Source organism: Natrix helvetica (genome assembly GCF_964273705.1).
Source record: "Natrix helvetica genome assembly, chromosome: W".
Lineage (NCBI taxonomy): Eukaryota > Metazoa > Chordata > Lepidosauria > Squamata > Natricidae > Natrix > Natrix helvetica.
The window spans coordinates 85,922,146-85,943,029 of NC_138555.1; the positions used below are offsets into that span (position 1 = coordinate 85,922,146).

Sequence of the window (20,884 nt, forward strand, 5' to 3'; positions counted from 1 at the left end):
ACTACAGTATCCAAATGAAATAAAAAGAGGTGTCAGGTTATAGACCAAAATAACAGTAAATATTTAAGCTTGTATAAAGTCATCCCTGGTGGCTTGTACTCTGTAAGTTAGGATTGAATCTTTCTATTTTTCTTTCTTGCTCTCTCTCTCTCTCTCTCTCTCTCTCTCTCTCTCTCTTTCTTCATTCACACATTCATTCATTCATGTCTTATTGCATTGCATTATTCATACACGACTAATGAAGATGTGGCTTCTCTCATTCCAGAATTCAACAAAATGTCCAAAAAAGTCTTCGCTCCTCCTGTAGGGAAGTCCTACCGTACACCCTTTGGAAAAGGTGAATTGGAGCTTCACAGCAAACCAGAAGATGGAGTTACCGTCAAATCCATGAATGTATCACCAGTGCAAAGTAAAAGACAGAAAGGGAGCATGCCTAATGTAGAAAAGAAATCTGAGTGCAAGAAGAATTTGGAAAGGATTGAGAATGTAGGTGGGATAATAGATTTCGTTTCCTTGAGTGAAGAGTTTCAGAGCAGAAAAAATTGGAGTCCTGGAGATACCAGTTTCTCCTTGAAAAATTAGGAAGGACAATTCATATTTAAATTTTCTTTTTTCTCCTGTGTGTGTGTGTCTCTGTCTGTGTGTGTGTGTAAGCTCTTAGTTGGAAAATCACAGGACAGTTTACAAAGGCAAAACAGTGTAGAATTATACAACGTAAAATCACAGAACGCAACACAAAGGATTGATACAAAAATTCCTGACATACGTTTTTAAAAAATTCTCTCTTTTTTTGGTACAACCTATATTGTGATTGTAAATTAGTTACTTTTGTCTGTGGATGCTCTCTGGAGCATCTCCTAGATGTTTTCTTTTCTTATAGATGAAGATTGGGAAATGCAGAGTGTACAGTCAATAGAAACTTTCCCTTTACTGAAGTTAAATCACTTTAATATATTTGGATATTTTCGTCTCTCTTTTTTGTGTGGAAGGAATGAGATAGAAATTCTTCTAATAAATATTCCATACTTTCTAGATCAAAACCAAAGACTATTGAGGCACTTTAAAGGACGAGCAAATATATTTAATATAAGTCTAGGATCATGCAAGCTAAACTCCAATGCATCTGGAAGGCATGAGCTGGGGAGGCTTGTTTAAAAAATGTCAAGGCCAAAGACCAGTACTTTTAATCGTGTTGAAAAACTTACAAGGCAATTCCAGAACGAGGACACACCAAATAAGCGCAGAGATCCAGAGACAATTCTGAGCTAAAAATCTGGTGGGGTGGGGTAGGGGGAATAACCCCCACTCCGGTGCTAGCCAGTTTTTATAGTTACCATATGCGATGCAGCTGCTTCCACCCATCTCTTTTCATCTTTTCATAGGAAAAGGGGTGTCTCACTGATGCACAATTTGAAGAGATTGTCCAAAGTGTACTCCGAAAATCTCCCCAAGAATGCACAGGTATGTTGAATCTGTGGTCACGTGATCAAAATTGGGACACTTTGAAACTGATTCAATATTTATGACGGTCGGAGTGTCCCCTTTGGTGGCCTTCTGCCTGCAATGTCAACAGGGAACCAGATTCACTTAAAAAACCCTGAAATGGACAACTGTAGTGATTCACTGAACAACTGTGATGAGAAAAGTCATAAAACGGGGCAAAACTCATTTAACAATGGTCTCAGCCACGGAAATTTTGGGCTCAATTGTAGTTGTAAGTTGAGAACTATCTGTACTGCCCTTATATGCTTTTTAGTAGTGAAAAGCTTTGTAAAAACCCAATAAGTAGCAGTAACTAAAACAAAGCAGTCACTAAACGTAATAATAAGCCTTCGAATCAAACAAATTCCACCTTTCCCCGTTTAAACCTATTTTTCATCTTTGAAACTTGGCTCCTGGAGCTTCACCCAGATGTTTCCTTGTCGTTCCTAGAGAAGCTTCGGGAGGGGCTTGTTCCGGCACAGTCTGCTGAAGGTCGGCGCTCGAGAAGGTGAGCAACACAACATCACTTTTATAAGCAAAGTGAAATTCCCTGCCTGGACGGAAGCTCCGCTTCCTGTCTCTTCATGCCCGTGTGGTTTTCTTGGCAACAAAGCCGAATTGTTCCACCGGCTTCTTTCTGGGGATTTTATTTTCCCTAGCCCACCCTACGGCCCCCAGAACTTCCTTGTGGTTTCGCATCCAAGTACAGTGACAACAAGCCCTCCGCAGCTTTTCAAGATCAGCCAAGGTCGACTACAGTACTACCATCTGCTGTAGAACCGATTTTGGAATCTATTATTTTGACTCAAAACAAAACAACCCATTCCTTTTCCTCAAACATTCTGCTACTTCTGAGCTCCGGATGTTGTCAATCTGCATTTAACGGCTGCAGAATATAACAAAAGCATTAAACCAGCAGAATCCAGCAGAACAGCAGCAGAACCAAACTGATGGGTCTTTCTTTCTCCAAAAGCCCCAGAAAGGTTGGTATCAACATCACCTCCTTTTAACAACCACATAATCCCTTGCCGGGTGGAGTCTGGGCAACTGAATGAAGCTAGCAGAGTGTTTACTGGCCGGATGCCCTTCCTGTCTCCAGGGCAGAGTTTTGTTCAGCAGATATATTCTCATGGTGCCCAGAGAAAGTGAAATATCTGCCTCTACCTAGGATCAAACTCACAGCCTCCTGATTGTGAGGTGAGAGCTCCCCCTCTAGGCCACCGCAACCACTCAAATGTTGCTATGAGAACAAGGAAACAGAAAACGTGGTGCCATCTGCACTAAACACTGCAGTAACATGCAAAAGGTACTGAATTTAACACAGTCTAAAAAGAGATTGGACAGTCTCCTGCTTGGGCAGGGGGGTGGCCTAGAAGACCTCCAAGGTCCCTTCCGACTCTCTTCTTCCGTATCAGAAGCTGATAATTTGATCAAGAGTGGTTCTTTAAAAGGGCAGGAAACGGTCTCCTTTGGCAGAGGGAAGGAAAACAAAGGACGCAAAAGTGAAATAGGGGTAGAAGGCTCTTCCACCGTGAGTTCGTTATTCCAGCATAATCAATCACAGGCCTCCTCAGGCATTTCGCTCTCACACGAGCCATTCTCAACTGGCAGTCAAGCCACGGGGACATCCCTACCAAGTATTTTCATGCAAGGAGTGAGAGAACTTTCCCCCCCCCTCATTTTTCCACCTTCTTTGAGGTATTTGTGACTGTCTTTCAGAGAGGGGCAAAATTTAGAAGAAAACTCTTAGTGTATTTTTTTTCTCACTCACGCTTACAAAGGAGAAGAAGAAGAAGAAGAAGAAGAAGAAGCTTCAGCTCTGAGGAAGCCCCAACAGCCTCCCTGACCTCTAGCTCAGTGGACCCCAACCTTTTGGGCACCAGGGACTGGTTCCGTGGAGAGAGGTTTTTCTGTGGACTGGACATGAGGTTTTGCGTGCTGCCTGCATCCCTCGGATGGGGCTTTGCTTGTTTGCGTGGCTCGGTTGCTGGCGTGCAGCGGAGTGGTCCTGGTCCTGTCCTGGTCCACGGACCGTGGTGGTGGTGGTTGGGGACCCCTGACCTCTAGCCCATCACTAGTAGCACTTAGGAAAGCAACACAGTGGCGTGCGGGTGAGTGTGCCTCATCTTGTGGCCCGACGGTGGCGCCCAAGTACACACAATGCAGGTGGCAGACTTGAGCGGCTGATGGTTTGCAGTCCTGGAGGATGGGAAAGAGGTTAAGATAATAAGGGGCAGTTGCTGCTCCTTAGTTTTGAATGGGAAAATGAATAGCCAGAAGGCTGTTCTTAACCTTTGCTCCACATGTAATTAATCTCAGTTGGGATTATGGCAGGTAACTTTCCTTTCATAAGACGAGATTCAAAATGCTGGTAACCAAGTCTGGGGAATATTTCAATTCAATTCAGAATAGAGTTGGAAGGGACCTTGGAGGTCTTCTAGTCCAACCCCTGCTCAAGCAGGAGACTGTATGTCATTTCAGACAAATGGTCTCCAGTGCTGTAACACCCACAACTTCTGGAGGGAAGCTGCTCCACTGGTTAATTGCTCTCACTGACAGAAAATTTCCCCTTAATTCCAGGTTGCTTCTCTCCTTGTTTCTTGTCTTATCCTCTGGTGCTTTGGGGAAGAGGTTGACCCCCTCTTCTTTGGGGCAGCCTAGATCTCGGATCCCCCCAACGTGTTGGACTGGTAAAATGTGGTTGGACAATTTTAAAAAAATCACATTTACTGAATTCCCACCTTCTCCAATGGTTGATACTGTTGTGCCGCTTTATTTCTTGATTTTGCATGGTGTAACAAAACACTACATTACTGCATAAAAACTCACAATAGCAGCATATAAAATGTGTATCAAAATATAAAACATCAGGGCAGTGAACCATTTTAAAAGCCCACAGCCTGAGTGAGGAATAAAATTAAATGAAGTATGAGCAGTTACTGGGGTGGCTAAACCTAGGACCGGCTATCTAGATTGTTTAGCCATTGGGCAGCACTGCCCTCGAGATGACGTATTTCATGCAAGGATCCAGGGAGCTGCTGTGCTGTCAAACGTCCACAGCCGGTATCATTAAAACTTCCAGACTAAAGAAAATAATGAAGGATACATCGAAGACTTTATGGTTTAGCATGCTCAGGTATTGTCCTAACTTATTGTGTAAACCTGGCCATCAACTTAAACCATAATATAATTATTTATTTCATGTGGCATATTAAGTGACCCCTTCTCTCTTTCATGGACTTTTTTTTCTAAAGAGGTAAACCTGACTTCAGAAACATGCATTTCCTTTGTTCCTCAAGCGTGTAGCCATCCTCTGGATCAGACAGACTCAAAGGGTCACTCCGTCGCTCCAAATGACGGGAATTTCAGAGCAGCTTTTATTGAGAAGTGGATCAGAAAAATGGAGGACTGGCCCCTTTGAGGGTTTGCTTAGTTATTATATTCATATATCCATCTTTCTTCCTGCACAGCCCTCCTTCCTCCAGTCACCCTCAGTAATAATGCCACGAGGGAGGCTAAGGGATTGACAAAAGTCATCCAGGCAGCCTCCGTAGGCTGGGAAAACTGTCCCTGGCCGTAATCCCCAGTTTGGCCTCTACATCATTCTGCCTCTCTTAAGTGCACGATAATGTTGATGATGTCATCCGTTCAGCCGTGCCCGACTCTTGGCAATTCTCTGGCCCCGAGGGGTCTCTTCCCCTCTTCCCATCTTCTGCTGCTCCTTTGAGTCTTTCCATGCTCTGATTGGGGTCAGCTTTGATGGTGTCCAGCCACCGGGTTCTTTCGCAGCCTCGTCTCCTTTTACCGCTCACCCTTCCCAACGTAAGTGTTTTCTCCAGTGAATTCCCCCGCACGACATGGGCAAAGGAAGGGAGATGCAGTTTCGTGATTTTGCCTTCCTGTGACATGCCTGGTGTTACTGGCCTCAGGACATGCTTGTTAGTCACCTCGTAAGTGAGACAGATCCTAAGATGCTCACTTTCTATCTCCACAGCAGCCAGTAACCTCCAGGTGTAGCTTTTTTTTAGCCTTTTGCAAGAAGGGGGGAATTCACCACCTGTGGTTTTCTCAGGGAGGCGTCGGAGGCCTTTCTACCTGCGGAGAGGAGTGACTGGCGGAAGAAAAGCAAAGCGGGGCTTTCAGAAGTGGGGCAGAAAGAAGACCAGATCAAAGTGAAGAAGCAGAGCAAATCTGGCGCCAATCAGGGTGAAAAGAAGCTAAGTACGTTTCATGAAAACACAAAGCAAAACACACCGTGTGACAAACTTCTGCTGGCAGGGAAAAGGGGCTGTGTGATTGCAGCTTGGTTGGCCAGAGTTTTGTGGGCGTGGATGGAAGTCTGGCCAGGGAAAGCGAGCGGAGAGACCGGGGGCAAAATCGACATCTACGTTATTTCCAGGGCTTCAAAACAAGCTGCTAGGGCTCACCGTTCCCTCTTCCAGTCCAATGGTGCTGCTATGGCTCTCACATCACTCTTCTGGTGTTTTTAGAGGGGGGGGGAGAAACACACACACACAGGGCAAAATACTTGTTTTTCTTTGTCTCCTGGCAGATGAGAAAGCGGCAGAAAACAATGTAGGGTGTAAGGAAAGCCGGAAAGGAGAGCCCAAGAAAGCAGCTCAAGGCGACGCCCAAGACGTCACTGACCCAGAGGAAGCGCCAGAGGAGGAGGAGGAGGAGGATGGAGGAAGTGGCAGCGGCGGCCGTGAGCTGAACTCTGCCTCTGTTCCAGGAGGACTCCAGGGAGGGGGAGGATGGGCAAAGGGGCGGGTGTGTGTGTGTGTGGCTGGGCAGATGCCACCAGTGACGCCTGGCAGCCAGGCTGGGTTTCAGCTCTGTAGTTCTCCAAACGTCCCTGAGAATGGGAGGGAGTTCCAGGGGTGCCTGTTGCTGGAGTAGATCCAGCCACCTGCGATCCCAGGGAGAGAGTCGATTCCTGGGTGGCTCCACAAACTGAACTCACTGAGCCACGTTTTCCAGGAGGGACTGAGTTCAAACCGTTGTCCGTTGCTCATTAACAGAAATTCATGCTTCGCCTGACCTCTTGGGCTGGGGCCTTGGTGGTTTAGTAGCCTTCCTGTCCTCTGCTGCAAACACTGGGATGGTTTGAAAACACGCCCAATAAATAAGCCCGTAGATGGGGCAGAGGGATCCCGGGGGAAGGGGTTTCTGCACCCCCTGTAAGTTAGCTGGAGGGTCAGCCCACCACCTCCTAAGGTGTCCTCTGTGCTTAAGGTTGCCCGTATTGGAGATGACCGCAGGCTGGCTTGAAGGTGCTCTGGAGGGCCTGGGGAATAGAAAGGACCATGGCATAATTTAATTAAAGAAGCTAATGCCATGCCAGGAAGGAAAGGAAAAGAGGGAGGGGGAGAAGGAAGGGGAAGGAAGGGAGGGAGGAAGAAAGGAAAAGAGAAAAGGGAGGGAGGGAGGGAGAAAGGGAGAAAGGGAAAGAAGGAGGGAGGGAAGGAGAGGAAGGTGGGCATAAAGGAGTGGAGGAAACTGGAGTGAAAGTAGAACCACAAGGAGAGAAACTATAACTTCTCTTTGAAAAGAGATAAGACAATTACAGTAATTAATGTCTCCACAGAAGGAATGAAAGTGGAAAGAAGAGAAAGAGTGAAAGTTATTATCTTGTCAGAGAGAGAGAGAGAGAGAGAGAGAGGAGGGTGGGGAGTCTGAGTAATAGGGAGCATAAAAAGGAGGCCTCACATAGGATCATTATGTGACAGAACCTCCAACTGAGAAAAAAATAGAGGCATATAAATAAAGTAACCTACAAAAATGAGGGAGAGGAGGGGGCATGTGATGCTTAGAGAGAGGGGGAAAAATAGGGTTGCAGACAATGTGGTGAAAGAGGCGAGGGAGGAGGACCATCTCATCTGACCTCCTGCCCGGGGCAGGAATCTTATTATTGCAACATCCCTGACAGGTGGCCACCCAGCCCCAATTCCAGCAAAGGGGAGTTTTCTTCCCGGGGTTGAACAGCTGCCTGGCACATCCATTTCTTTTCTGATTATGGCCGACCCGTTTCCTGACCCTTCTCTGGCCCTAGGCTGCTGTACCGCTTGGGTCCAGTGTTCTTACCCCAGCTGTGAGAAGTGGCGGCGGCTCAGCAGCGATGTGGACCCATCAGCCCTGCCCGAGGACTGGTCCTGCAGCCAGAATCCAGGTAGAGGAGGAGAAACCACAAGCCTCTGGGTGGGGCTGGTGGACTAAGAGGGGCCGGGGGGGGGGGGGAGGCGGGGAGGCTTCCTTTCTTTCAACTAAGGGAAAACATTTTCGGCTGAGCATCTCTGATCGTGGACAAGCAGGAAACTCGCCTCCAGAGGTTGTGGGTGGAGGTTTTCAAGAAGAGATTGGAGACAACAATTTGTCCAGAATGGTTTAGGGCTGTGATGGCGAACCTATGTGCTGGAGGTGGCATGCAGAGCCCTCTCTGTGGGTACGCATGCCAGTCTTCAGATGTGCCGGAGCGCCAGAGACCCAGAGACCAGCCTGGCTGGTGCGCATATGTGTGCTGGCCCCCTGGCCTTCGGTTTTTCGGTGAGCACATGTGTGCTGGCCAGTTGATTTTCATGCGGGCTGCAGCGCCGGAAACCCGCACCGGCAAGCTGGTCTTCAGGTGTTCGGTGCACCAGAGCGCACACACACACGCATTCCAGTTTGGGTACTTGGTGCTGAAAAGGTTCGCCATCCCTGGTATGGCGTCTCCTTCTTGAGCAGGGGGTTGGACTAGAAGACCTCCAAGGTCCTTTTCAAGTCTGTTAGTCTGCTCTTCTGAGCCCCCAGGGACAAGGCACGTGGCCAGCTGTCCCGATTCAGTCCCCAGTAATATTGTTTCAGAAGATTTGAAGTAAGTCAGCTTGCAAACCTTGCAGAGAGGCCGAAGGGCATGTTTCTGCGTCTAGCATGTTGACTGAACTCCTCTTAAATAAGAGTAAGGCGTGGAGACGTCATTCCGGGGCTTTGGCTTAATCTGGGAGAAAAGAGCCTCTTCATTACTACCCAGGCAGCCCAGGATGGCTGACCACAATCCAGAGGTCTGGCTGAGGAGGATTCAACACAGGAAGGGAAGGGAAGAAATGAGCTGAGGAGAAATTTTCTGACAGTAAGAACAATTAATCAGTGGAAGGACTTCAGAAGTTGTGGGTTAAGCTCAAGAGACTGGACAACAATTTGTTTGGAATAGTCTAGGGTCTCCTGCGTCAGCAGGGGGTTGGACTAGAAGACCTCCAAGGTCCCTTCCAGCTCTGTTAATCTGTTAACTCCAGACTGAAAGGGAAATACCTACACATTTGCCCAACTAAAGCTTCTTTTGGGGGCAACATTCAGCTGGCCTTGCTAACTACGGCTGGACTGGGTTAGAACTGGGATGGGAGACCACCGGGAAATCCCAGGGCCAAAGGTCCAGACTGGGGAAGGAAAGCAGGACAGGAAGAGGCCGTGGAAAACTCTGTCCGTATTGCTGCCAGAAAAACTGCCCCGGTGTGTCCCTGGAATGATCCCTCCTGGCAGTGGAGCTGAGTATAAGGGAGTCCTTTGATCAGACTTCGTTTCAGCGGCATGTTTATTCTCCCTTGCAGATCGCCAGTACAACAGCTGCAGTGTTCCCGAGGAGACGTGGTCGGGCTCCGAAGACGACGTGGTCTATGCCATTTATTTCCCAGGGACCCTCGTATGGGCCAAGCAATATGGATACCCCTGGTAGGCAGAAACCACCACCCGTCCTATTAAAACGGCCCATCGCCCCACACCAACCGAGCCTGGCATGCTAAACGTCATTATTTAGGTTGAATAACAGAATAACAGAGATGGAAGGGACCTGGGAGGTCTTCTAGTCCAACCCCCCTGGGACTCTCAAGGCAGGAGACCTTCCTGGTCAAATGGCTGTCCAGTCTCTTCTTGAAAACCTCCAGTGTTGGAGCACCCATCATCTCTGGAGGCAAGTGGTTCCATTGGTCCTCCCTGTTGGGAAACTTCTCCTTAGTTCCAGGCTGCTTCTCTCCTTGATTAGTTTCCCTCCGTTGCTTCTTCTCCTGCCTTCAGGGGCTTTGGAGAATAATTTGACCCCCCTCTTCTTTGGGGCGGCCCCTCAAATATTGGAAGATTGCTATCCTGTCCCGTGTCCCCCCCCCCCTCCGCCCTTCTTTTCACTGGCCATGCCCAATTCCTAAATACAGGAGAAGTAATCCCCAAGGCCAAATCCAGAAAGGAAGGATGCCTATAGCAAGGTGGGCTTTTATAAATTAAGGCAACAGGGGTGTTGTGTGTACCTCTTGGTCATGTGAGGGCACAAATGCTGCATCCAGAGGGGCTTCCCTGTCTCTAGATTATTGGGGAGGGGGGTTAGACAGAGCACAGAACACCCCTCCTGCTGCTTGTTCCAAGGCACGTCCAGGCTGAGTTTTTCTCAAGGCATTCTACTTCCATTGTGCCACCGCTGTGGCAGTCGCACAACTCACGCTCCAAGCCACCCTCTTAGTGCGCTTGTTCCTCAAACATCTTGGTGTGTGGGTGTTTCTATGACAAATATTTCAAGGGAATTGTGGTTTCTCCACCGCGCTGAATGCCAGCCTCTTGCATTGTCTTTTCTACCGGTGGGGGGATCCTGCCTGGGAAAAGCCTTACGTAAGCAATGGAGGTTTATTTTGGCATCCTCAGGTGGGCGGGGGATTATGAAATTGACAACATTGGGTTGAGGAATTGACTAAGGAATAGGCAGAGCACCAAGGTACTGTGGAGGAATGCCCCTGAATTAGCAGAGAGAAGGAATTTCTTTTCTTTTCTTTTCTTTTTTTTATAAAAAGACCACATCAAATCTACAGGCATGGAGGAATTCTGGCCCTAATCTCAGGAAGTTTTACACTTAAAGTTTTGAAATCAGCAGCCACTGGAACCCACGGCCCTTTCCTCCCTCTCTTTTCCTCTCCCATTTGGATGGCGTGTGTCTGTGTGTGTGTGTGTGTGTGTGTTATGTGCATGCTGCACCCCCATTGTGCTTTGGGACATTGCTGCAAGGGAAAAGTCTCTCAGCTTTTTTTCTTTTTTTAAAGCAGCAGCCTGACCTTGAATCTTTCCAGAACTCCCAACTGTCTCGGCCTCATGCGGCCTGTTCAACAGCCGGCCCTTCTTGAGATGGAGAGGCCCAGTGGCCACTCTCTTGCAGTGCCCTTGCCAATGCAGCAGCTGCAGTTCTTCTGCTGGAGGACTGGCCAGAAATGGGGCTCCTGACCCCTTAGAAAGGGGGAACTGGGCCTAGAGACGCTTCTCCGCTTTCCCTTGCAAAGCTCGGTCATGTATCTGAATTTTACGAAAGAGCTACTGTGTTTCCCTGAAAATAAGCCCCAATGTGTCTTTTGGAGCGAAAATTCATATAAGACCTTGGCTTATTTTCAGGGAAAGGCGAGTATTTGCATCCCTGTGCTTTGATTTTTAAGTCCCTCATACTAAGGGCAAAGAGCAGGACTGGCTCCCATAGTGGCATCAGGGGGGTTGGGTTAACCTTTTGGAAATTCAGAATTATAATGGCCACTCCCACCTTGGCTTGGCTTTCCTGCAATTTTCTCAGAGGTGAACCCCCACCCACCCACCCCCCAATCTATTGAGTAAAGTTCTTTCCTGTGGCAATGGTTCCTGGTCCAAGAACAAGTAGTCCTCAACTTACGACCACCACCAAACCCAAAATGTATATTGTTAAGCAGAACAGTTTTTCAGTGAGTTTGTCCCCTTTTACGACTGTTCTTGCCACAGTTCTTGAATGAATGACTGCCGTTCTTCAGGGATGACATGGCTGTTAGGCGAATCCAGCTTTCCCCGTGGACTTTGCTTGTTGGAAGGTGACTCTGGGACGTTGCAAGTGGGCACGTCTGGTTCTAAAGAAAAGAAGGACTAGGGGGCACACGATAGCAGCTTCCAGCATTTGAGGGGCTGCCCCAAAGAAGGGAGGGGGGTTTCCACCTATTCTCCAAAGCACCAGAGGGCGGGAGAAAGAAGCAACCTAGAACTAAGGAGGAATTTTCTGCCAATGAGGACAATTAACCAGTGAAACAGAAGTTGCCTCCAGAAGTTGCCGTTGCTTTCATCACTGGAGATTTTTAAGAAGAGACTGGACAGCCGTTGGTCTGGAATGGTCTCCTGCTTGAGCAGGGGGTTGGACTAGAAGACCTCTTAAGGTCCCACCCAACTCCGTTATTCTATCATAAATATGATTCAGTTCCCAATTGTCTTGGTTTTGATCATGTGACCATGGAGATGCTGCCATGGTCATAAGTGTGGAAAAAACATGTCAGTGCCGTTGTAACTCTGAACAGTCACTAAACGAACTGTTGTAAGTCGAGGACTAAGTTATTTTTCTTAAACAAGCTGAAGATGATGATGTGGCGTTAAGCTCTCCTCTTCCTCCTCCCTCCTTCTTCCCCACCCTGTGAGGCAAGTAGGGGAGCCGGATTCCCCCAGAGCTTCCGAAGCAGAGGGGGTTTCCACCTGGCTCCCCCTGGCTCCAGCGGGGAACAGACAGGGATGTCGAGTGCTGCCGCAAAGGTGTGATTGTGGTGCACCGCAAAAAGCGACCGGAGTGTGAAACCGTGGTTTGCAGAAACGTCTTCCAGAGTCATAGGGCCTCGTGCAACGTACTTGACTCGCTCGCTGGATTTAATTCGTTTCCTGGCTTTGTGGGCTGGGTCAAACTTGACAAACAGGCTGGATTTGCACAACAGCCCCAGCAACCACAACAGAAACCAAGGTAGCCAAGGGGAACACTTGGGCTTTGCCGGTTGGAGAACTGCACCTGCCGGCTGGTTACCGGAGCCGGTCGAGTGTTTTGTATCAACACAGCCTGCATTCGACCTTCTCTCAGCGCTTCTAAGACGTTGATGGAATGACAGGCCAGAGCTCTGAATCAAGGCTTCGGTTCTTCTTTATCCTTACGGCAGACCTCGACTTACGACCACCGTTCTGCCCCCAAATTTCTGTTGAAAAGTGAGACACTTAAGTGAATTTTGCCCCATTTCCCAACCTTTCTTGCCACAAGGGTTAAGTGAACCACTGCACTGTTGCTAAGTGGGTAACACGGTTGCTAAGTGAATCTGGCTTCCCCCGTTAATTTTGCTACTCAGAAAAGGGGATCATGTGACCCCAGGACATAACATGAGTCAGAATATTTGAATTTTGATTACGTGACCATGGAGATGCCACAACCGTCATAAGTGTAAAGTCACTTTTTTCAGGGCCGCTGTAACTTCCAGCGGTCACTAAATGAACAGTTATAAGTCGAAGACCACCTGCAGTAAGCTTTGCTATGCATAACGCAGTTATCTGTCTGATGCAGAAGCCAGCCTGATGTTCTCTGTCGCCCTCTCCTCTAGGAAGGGAGCCAATTTTTGCAGGCAAATTATGAGTTAATGTGACATTTTCACTGTGGTGCTTTCAAGATTTTTCAGACAAAAGAAGGGAATACGTTTTCTTCGTTAGAAAAAAATGAATTTAATTAATTAACTAAAACTTGACCACCGGGCATCCTCACAGCTGAATGTTTTCTGCTCTCCTTCATGCCTCTGTTTTTAGGTGGCCAGGAATCATAGAAGCCGACCCCGACATTGGAGAGTACTTCCTGTTTTCTTCCCAGGCAGACTCACTTCCTGTTAAGTATTGCATTTGCCCCGTACCACGTTTCTCTGTACACATATACCCCACACATGTGGTCACACATGACAATCAGACCACGCGGGAGAAGAGTTCTATCTAGTGGGAATTCCTTGGAAAAGGGGGATGCCGGAAGCCCAGCTGCAAACAGCTAAGGGGGAACAAAAAAATGGAAGACAGCCAGAGGCCAATGAAATGGCCCCAAAAGCAAATGGAGGAGTGGGTGCCAGGCAAGTGCCCCCTTTCCAAAAGGAGATTTGCATTCCCCTCCCCCCCCTCCACTGGGGACAGTCAAGCAGTGTCTGGGCGGGGGAACTGGGCAATTAGACTGGCTTTCCCGTTCTTATTCCATGACTTTCGTTGCAAAGATCATTGTTTCTTCGCTCCAGTCAAGGGCACACACCCCTCCTGGTGCTCCCGTTCTGAGACAGGCAGCCTCTCCCCAAAATGGCCACTGACCCTCCTCTCCTTCCGGTTTAGTCCAAGTACCACGTGACCTTCTTTGGCCACTCTGTGACCCGCGCGTGGATCTCTGCCTCCCTGCTGAAGAACTACGGGGAGCCACCCGGGGAAGGAAATGCCGTGGTAAGAGGGGCTTTGCTTGAGGGTTTCTTTGCGAAGCAAGCCACTAAAGCCAAGGCTTTTGTCATATGTGTGCGGGCATCACAACCCACGCGTACAGAAGTGACAGAGCTGGTGCCTCTCCCTGAGCCTCCCCAGCGGGTGACTCTCCACACGGATCTGTAGCTGGTTGCAAAGAATTGTGGCGCATGACTCCAAACTTGGCAACTTTAAAAATTTGTGGGCTGCCCGGGTGGCTGAAGAATTCTGGGAGCTGAAGCAGCCCACAAGTGGCCAGGTCTGGAGATCTCCTGCCCTGCTTTGATGAAAACCCTTGGCCTATTTTGATCCCTTGGTCTGTAAGGCCACCCTCTTCCCACCTCCGGGGCCTCCTTGATAATCCCCTACTACGGCTGTACTCTGTGGGCAGCCACGACCGCCGACTTATTCCGACCCAGCAGACCAAGAGTTCCCCCAGGTTTTCCTCTGAATGATAACTCTGGGTGGGCTGTCAGGGCACCGTATCAAGGAAGACCACTCCCTTGATGCCTTTCCGGCTCTTTAAGTCACATGACTTCCTTTATTTAACTCAATGAGTTGAGACTCTGTCCTGGTACAAAACAGCCCCCCCCTTTCTCTCTCTCTCTCTCTCTCTCTCTCTCTCTCTCTCTCTCTCTCTCTCTCTCTGCCCAGAGTGATTTACAAGAAACCCTCTGGAGCTTTTATAAAAGGAGAAAGGGTCTGCAAGAGGGTGTGGGGAACGAGCAAAACGAGGGCTTCGTCATATTAATCATGGCAGGCAGGCACTCTACAGGTAGTCCTTGACTTACAACCACAAGAGAGCCCCAGATTTCTGTTGTTTAGTTAGTTTTGCCCCATTTTACGACCTTTCTTGCTACAGTCGTTAAGTGAATCACTGCAGCTGGTAAGTCAGTAGCACGGTGGTTAAGTGAATCTGGCTTCCTCATTGACTTTGCCTGTCAAAAGGTGGCAAAAGGGGACACCGCGACTGTCATAAATACGAGTCAGTTGCCAAATATCTTAATTTTGATCAGGTGACCACAATGGTCGTAAGTATGAAAAACCTTTTTTTCGGTGCTGGCGTAACTTCAAATCATCACTAAACAAATGGTTATAAATTGAGGACTACCTGTATGAACTGGGGCCCACTCCTTTAACCCACCCATTCTTCTCCCAAGAGTGTCCTTTTTAACACAACAGTCGCAACAGCCACAACATTTCTCCCTAAGGTAAATTAAGGTTTTCCCCAGCTGTGTGAAAAAAGGGAAGAGCCAAAAGGAAGCCAGGCCGGCTTCTGACCCCGTCCTTCTTCCCCCCACCCCAGGCTCTTCCTTCCCTTCCAGGCCACCTCATTTCTGGGGGTGGGGGGGTGGGGGGGCTGAGAACCAACAAGGGACAGAAGGGAAGCCCCAAGAGAGGATGAATAGCACCCTCCCTGGGGGCCAGCCATAAGAATTCCTTGGTGACAAAGCGGTTGCTTTGACCTTCTGGAAGGAGCTGCGTGGCCAGTTCTTCCCCGAATCGCAGCCCTGATGCGAACCTTCTTCCATTGCAGGCCAAGCCCAGGAGCAGAAGCGAGAAGGAGAACCTCAAAGCGGCTCTGGAAATGGCCAAAGAGGCAGAGGGAATCAGCATCCAGGTGGGACTCCGGTACAAAGGTTGCGTTCAGCGGAGCAATTCTAACCCCCCCCCCCTTGGAATAACCGTCCCCATATATTCTCACGCTTTTCTTCAGGATCCAGTCCAGGAGGAGTCCCCAAATTATGGCCACTTGAAGCCTTGTGGACTTCGATTCCCTTTAACTGGAGAATTCTAGGAGTTGAAGTCCACAATGGCCATCCCTCATCTAGATGCTGAACTGCCAACCCCACCACAATCCACGGTCTTCTAGTTGTCCCAGGCCTGATTTGTGGCAGTTTGGTTTTTAGGGACCCAGAAGGTTAGGGCTGGCCTCACTTGCCTCAAAACGCACCCACAAACTTTGGCGACCTCTCCCCCCCCCCCCGTCATTGTCTTTGTCTCCTCTCCCCAACACACACCATTTCCCAACATTGTCCAAGAAAAGCCTGAAGATGTGTCATCTCTTCGTCACTATTCAGGCTGGGTTATGATGACAGAATAGGAAAAGAGGGGGACAGCCTCAATGGGACAGCCAGCCTCCTGTGACTCCAATGAGCCCCCCCCCCCCCCCTGTGTGCTGCAGCCCTGTGATTGGCAGAGATTTTTCTGGTGACAGACAGGGAGAGTCACCAAGGTGGAAAAAAAACCCCACCGGCTGATTTGTCCATAGGCTATATAGTATATACCTTATCAGAAGAGCACAATCCACAGTGAGTCAGAGCAGGCACAATAGAAGCCACAGAGCAATTTTCCAGGTGTGTGTGTGTGTGTGAAATTTGACGCCATCTCTTAAAGAGATGGAGAGATTTTTAAACTCAGCACTGAGAAAAGGCCCCGTGGTTAAAACACCTGCTGACTTCTTCTTATTCAGGCTTTCTGTTTGGGGCTGCCTATTAAAATAATCCCTCCATTTCGGCTTCCTTCGTTATGGCCCTGATGGCTGCCTTGCTGGCGTGGAGAAGGCCATTTGCAAAATCTCATTCATTGATTTATATTTCCTATTTCTAAACCCTGCATTGAATTGAGGGGATGCAGCAAGTAAAATCCGATGCCGTTGAAGTGCCTTGTTTCAAATAAGCCCAGAGGAGATCTTTCATTCCTTATCTGAATCCTCTCCTTCGGTTTAAGGCAGTCAGCCTTGCAAGGCAAGCTGCTCATATTTTAAATAGGTCGGTGATTAAGGCTTCTGCCTCACGTGGACCTGGGGGAGGAGGGGAGGGGCAAGGGCTACCATTTTCCTCAGGGTACGGAGATTGTGATGATGACAAAAGGAAGCCTTACTTGTTGGGACAGTCCTGCGAGGATATATCTTTCTAAGACCATCAAAAGGTTACATCCGCCTACCTCAGGTCCTTGGGAAAGGCTCGCAGGGTGGACAGAAATGCCGGCTCTGCCTCCAGCAAATCCTGCAATCAATCAAAAATAATATATGACATTTATATGCTGCCTGACTTGCACTGACCCACCTTTCTCTCCCACAAACATGTGTTTGAATTAATGATTTATGTATCCCACCTTTATTAACTTTATTAAGAAACTCCGGGCAACAGACATCTCCAGTGTGTGTTTCAGACAAGAAGGCAAACGTTGAGTACTTTAAAACGAAACTTACTTGTTTCTCTTACTTGGGCTCAGGCGGGCTCAGCCAGGGAGGAAGGATGGGTGGATTCAGAAGCAGACCAGGCTCTTGAGAAGGAATCTGCCTCGGTTAGCTGTTTTTTTCTGCCTCTCTGTCAAAAATGGTGTAGGGCCTGCTTGGGCAGAGGGTTAGACTAGATGACCCGCAAGGTCAACCGTGTCTTCACTCTATTAGGTTATCGCTATCGTTCCCTTTGCCCTCTAGGAGAGAATAAGGCGATTTGGGTTCCACAGCCGATTTAAGCACAAAGAATCTCCCCAAGGGGACAACATCCTGAAAGGTAATGCTGGGAGTCCCACATGGGAAATGCACAAAGCAGGCTCCCTCCCTCCCTCCCTCCCTCCCTCGAGGGAACTCACCTCCTGTTCGTGGCTCCTTCTGGTACCGTAGAGCAGAATAATGCGGCCTCCAGGCCTCGGGTCAAAGGGACTCCAGGAACAAAGGCTGGGAATAAGAACACCACAACCTCCGGCAAGGATCCAGAAAAGGTGAGCCAAGAGAAAGGCAGGTTTAAGGTGGGCAGTCCAGGATGGCAGCCCAGCCCTGCGGGGGGCTAAGGAGGGCGCAAACACTTCTTAGCCTCTCTCAGTGTTGTGAATGCCCCAACACCGGAAGTCTTTAAGAAGAGGTTGGAGAGCCACCTGTCTGAAACGGTAGAGGGTTTCCTGCCTAGGCAGGGGGTTGGACTAGAAGACCTCCAAGGTTCCCTCCAACTCTGCTATGGTATTGTATTGCCCCTCATTTTGCACCCATTTGCCCTTCTCAGCTGCCTGCTGACGGGATCTTTGGGAGGCCAAACCGCTCTCGGCTCTCCAGCAAGCAAAGCATCTTCTTTCTTTTCCAGCTTCTTCGTGAAATACCAGGAGTGAAACCAAATGCAAATATCAAGAAGACCATCGTTGCAAAAGGTATATGCTTTATTTTCCCTCTTTTTCTCCAGCAGCTTCTATGTCGCCCCTCCCCTTTTCTATCCCTGAAGCCGAAGACGCTCTGCAGCTCTCAGTTCTTCCTGGGTGTCGAACACCCGGAGGTCAACCAACGGGGTTAACAGAATGCCCAGGCTCTTCTTAAAAACCTCCAGTGATGGGGCACCCCCCAATTTCTGGAGGCAACTTCTGTTCCACTGGTTAATGGTTCTCGCTGCTGGGAAATGTCTCCTTAATTTTTGTGAGAACCAATGGAAGAGAAGTCGCCTGCAGAAGTTGTGGGAGCTTCATCCCTGGAGGCTTCCAAGAAGAGACTGGACTGCCATCTGTCAGAAATGGTCTAGGGTCTCCTGCTTGGGCAGGGGGTTGGACTAGATGACCTCCAAGGTCCCTTCCAACTCTGTCCATCTCTATCTGCATCTGTATCTAATTCGGGGTTGCTTCTTTCCCCGATTATATAATTCTTTCTTGGCCAAGTGTGATTGGACACACAAGGAATTTGTCTCCGTGTACCTCAAAAATACACTCCTCAGGTTTCTCATCCATGGCTTCCTTTCCTGCCCTCTGGTGCTTTGGAGAATAGGCTGACCCCCCCCCTCTTCTTTGGGGCAGCCCCCCAAATATTGGAAGGCTGCTATCATGTCTCCCCTGGTCCTTCTTTTCTCTAGACCTGCCAAGCCCAATTCCTGCACCTTGGACTGGTTGGGTTGGCCTAGGAGAAGCCGGGTGCAAGGAAAGAGAGAATCCTGGGAGAGGCAGGGGTGCAGAAGAGAAAGGCAGAGGGAGGGGCCGACTGGGGGGCAGCGGTTCTCAGCCTTGACCTGTGTCCTCCGATGCCATTGGACCTTTGTTTATTGGCCACGCCTCTCGTACACCCGACTTCGGCTAACAAAAAGTCAAAACAACCCAACCCAAATTAAAAACACCATAAAAAGTTGCTCCTTGAGGGAGATGGGCAGTCCAGAGAGGGAAAATATAAACAAATAAAATAAGAAAGTGTTCCTGGGATATTCTCCCACATTCCCTGCCTCTGTGGGTCAGAAAGTCGTAGCATTGACCCTTCAGGGGATTCCTGCTGTCCTGAAGGTGGTCTTGGACCAAGCCAGTCACCACAAGCTAAGAAGCCCCCTCCCCTTGGCGGCGGGTGCAAGGGGAGGAGCCACCCCTGCCCATCCCCAGCCCCTGGGCAGCCTTTCCCTGAAGGACAAGGGGCCAAAGCTCTCCCTGGCCTCCTTCGGCCTCCCTGCTGCTGCTGCTGCTGCTGGGAAACCCCCTGGCAGAACCCGGGGAGTCCGGAGCGAAGAGGAGACTCGGATGCGGAAGGAACACAGACTCCTAGGCTTGGAAGGGGCCTTGGAGGTCTTCTAGTCCAACCCCCTGCCCAGGACAGGAGATCCTGTGTGACGTTCCTTTCTTTGGGCTTGAGGAGATGGATACACGTGATCACAGAAAGAATAACGGAGTGGGCTGGGACCCCAGAGGTCCTCCAGTCCAACCCCCTCACCCAAGCAGGAGACCCCATACCATTCTGGACTTCATTTTTATTTCATTTCTGGGAGAAAACAATTTGGATCCCTGTCCCCAGCCATAACATACGTGTGTGTGTGTGTGTGTGTGTGTGTTTTGTTACAGGGGAGAAAAATCCTGTGTCGGGAGGACTTGAAAATGCCTCCCCTGCGTTGAAGAAGAGCCGGCCAGAGAGAACTGACCCCACAGCTGCAGCTACACTCCCAGGATCTGAGCGAGCAGCAGGAAAACAGGAGAGTAGTCAGAAAGGTGAGAGAGGGAGGGAGAGGGAGGGAGGGAGGGAGGATGGGTGGGTGAGTGAATGAATATGTATTTGCTGGGTGCGCCTGTGATACTGGGGGGGGGGGCGGGGGGTTCGGTGGCGGCAGCAGCAGGAGTTTTAGCAAGGAAGGCTCTTCTGATCCAGCGCAGGGCCTGCCTGTCTGGGGGGGGGGGGGGGGGTCTGAGGTCACTCAGAGAAAAGGGGGCTCAGCCGCCATTCCCCTCCTCCTAACGGGCTCCTCTCTTCCTCCTGCCAAGGCTCCTCCAAGAGATCCTTCTCCCTGCCGCCCTGCCAGGCGCCTCCGGCCAGGCACCCCCTCCGCCCTGGGCCAGGCACCAGCCCTGCCGACTTCGCCTGCTCTCCCCCGCCCAGCCAGAAAGGCCGCTCCAACCGGCCGGGGGGCTCCCCGGGGCCCAGAGGAATCTGACCGGAGGGAAAGGCCGCAGCTGGGGAACCCCAACGGAGGAGAGGAGGAGGAGGAGGAGGAGGAAGAGTCCCCCCTCCCCCACAGGTTTCTCTGGGGCTCTGCTGGGAGGAGAAGAGAGCCGGGATCCGATGGCGGAAGACTGGCAAAAGTTTTCATTCGGGAGTTTGGTTGACTTGGGAGGTTTATATTGTTTTGCCTGGAAAAAGAGCTCTTGTGGGGGGGGGGTCTGAGGGGCTGGATTGGCACCTCCTGCCTGCCCCCCCCCCCCCGCTCTGGTTCACCCCCCCAAGCTCTATTAAAAGCCGGTTTTCAATTCAGACCCTCCTCCCTGCCTCTTGATACCCCCCCTCTGCCCCCCCCACCCCCCCTCATAAAAGGCCCAAAGCAGGGAGAGGCTCCCGGGCCTGAATTATAAGCAACATTCAGACCAACATCTTGTGAAAATGCTGGTCCACTTAGCAACCACAAACCAGGCCGACATTGCTGTTGCTAAGCAAGACGGTTGTTAAGCGAGCTTTGCCCCATTCTGCGACCTTCCTCCCCACCGCTGTTAAGCAAATCGCTGCGGTTGTTGAGTTCGTGACACGATGATGTGAGTCCAGCTCCCCTCCCCCTCTTCTGACTTTGCTTGTCAGAAGGTCGCAAAAGGGGAACGCCTAACCACGGAGACGCTGCCACCGTCATAAATACGAGTCACTTTGAATTTTGATCCGGTGGGTGTTTGGGTTTTGAAAGGGTTGACAAATCCCCCCCCCCTTCCGCTCTCTCTCCTCCAGACG

The 20,884-nt window shown here is 49.8% G+C and overlaps 2 protein-coding genes across 2 annotated transcripts in view; both read left to right on the top strand.

The window, feature by feature from the left end:
* Positions 1-276: 276 nt before the first annotated feature.
* On the top strand, positions 277-20,405 carry LOC309400860 (zinc finger CW-type PWWP domain protein 1-like; the record flags this gene model as incomplete). The annotated part of the gene is made up of 15 exons (XM_081969575.1): positions 277-486; positions 1,383-1,461; positions 1,933-1,990; positions 5,555-5,703; positions 6,035-6,187; positions 7,535-7,651; positions 9,066-9,186; positions 13,045-13,120; positions 13,603-13,707; positions 15,260-15,343; positions 17,168-17,243; positions 17,354-17,451; positions 17,808-17,871; positions 19,522-19,665; positions 19,936-20,405. 15 exons carry the CDS (start codon positions 277-279, stop codon positions 20,103-20,105), a joined length of 1,704 nt encoding a protein of 567 aa, XP_081825701.1. The 3' UTR covers positions 20,106-20,405.
* A 287-nt stretch (positions 20,406-20,692) lies between these two features.
* Positions 20,693-20,884, top strand: part of LOC309400645 (phosphatidylinositol 4,5-bisphosphate 3-kinase catalytic subunit alpha isoform-like) — a gene marked incomplete at its 5' end in the record, with an annotated part of 27,797 nt that continues 27,605 nt past the window's right edge. The window contains 1 exon segment of the mRNA XM_081969208.1: positions 20,693-20,697. Within this exon segment, the coding sequence (XP_081825334.1) occupies positions 20,693-20,697 (5 nt within the window).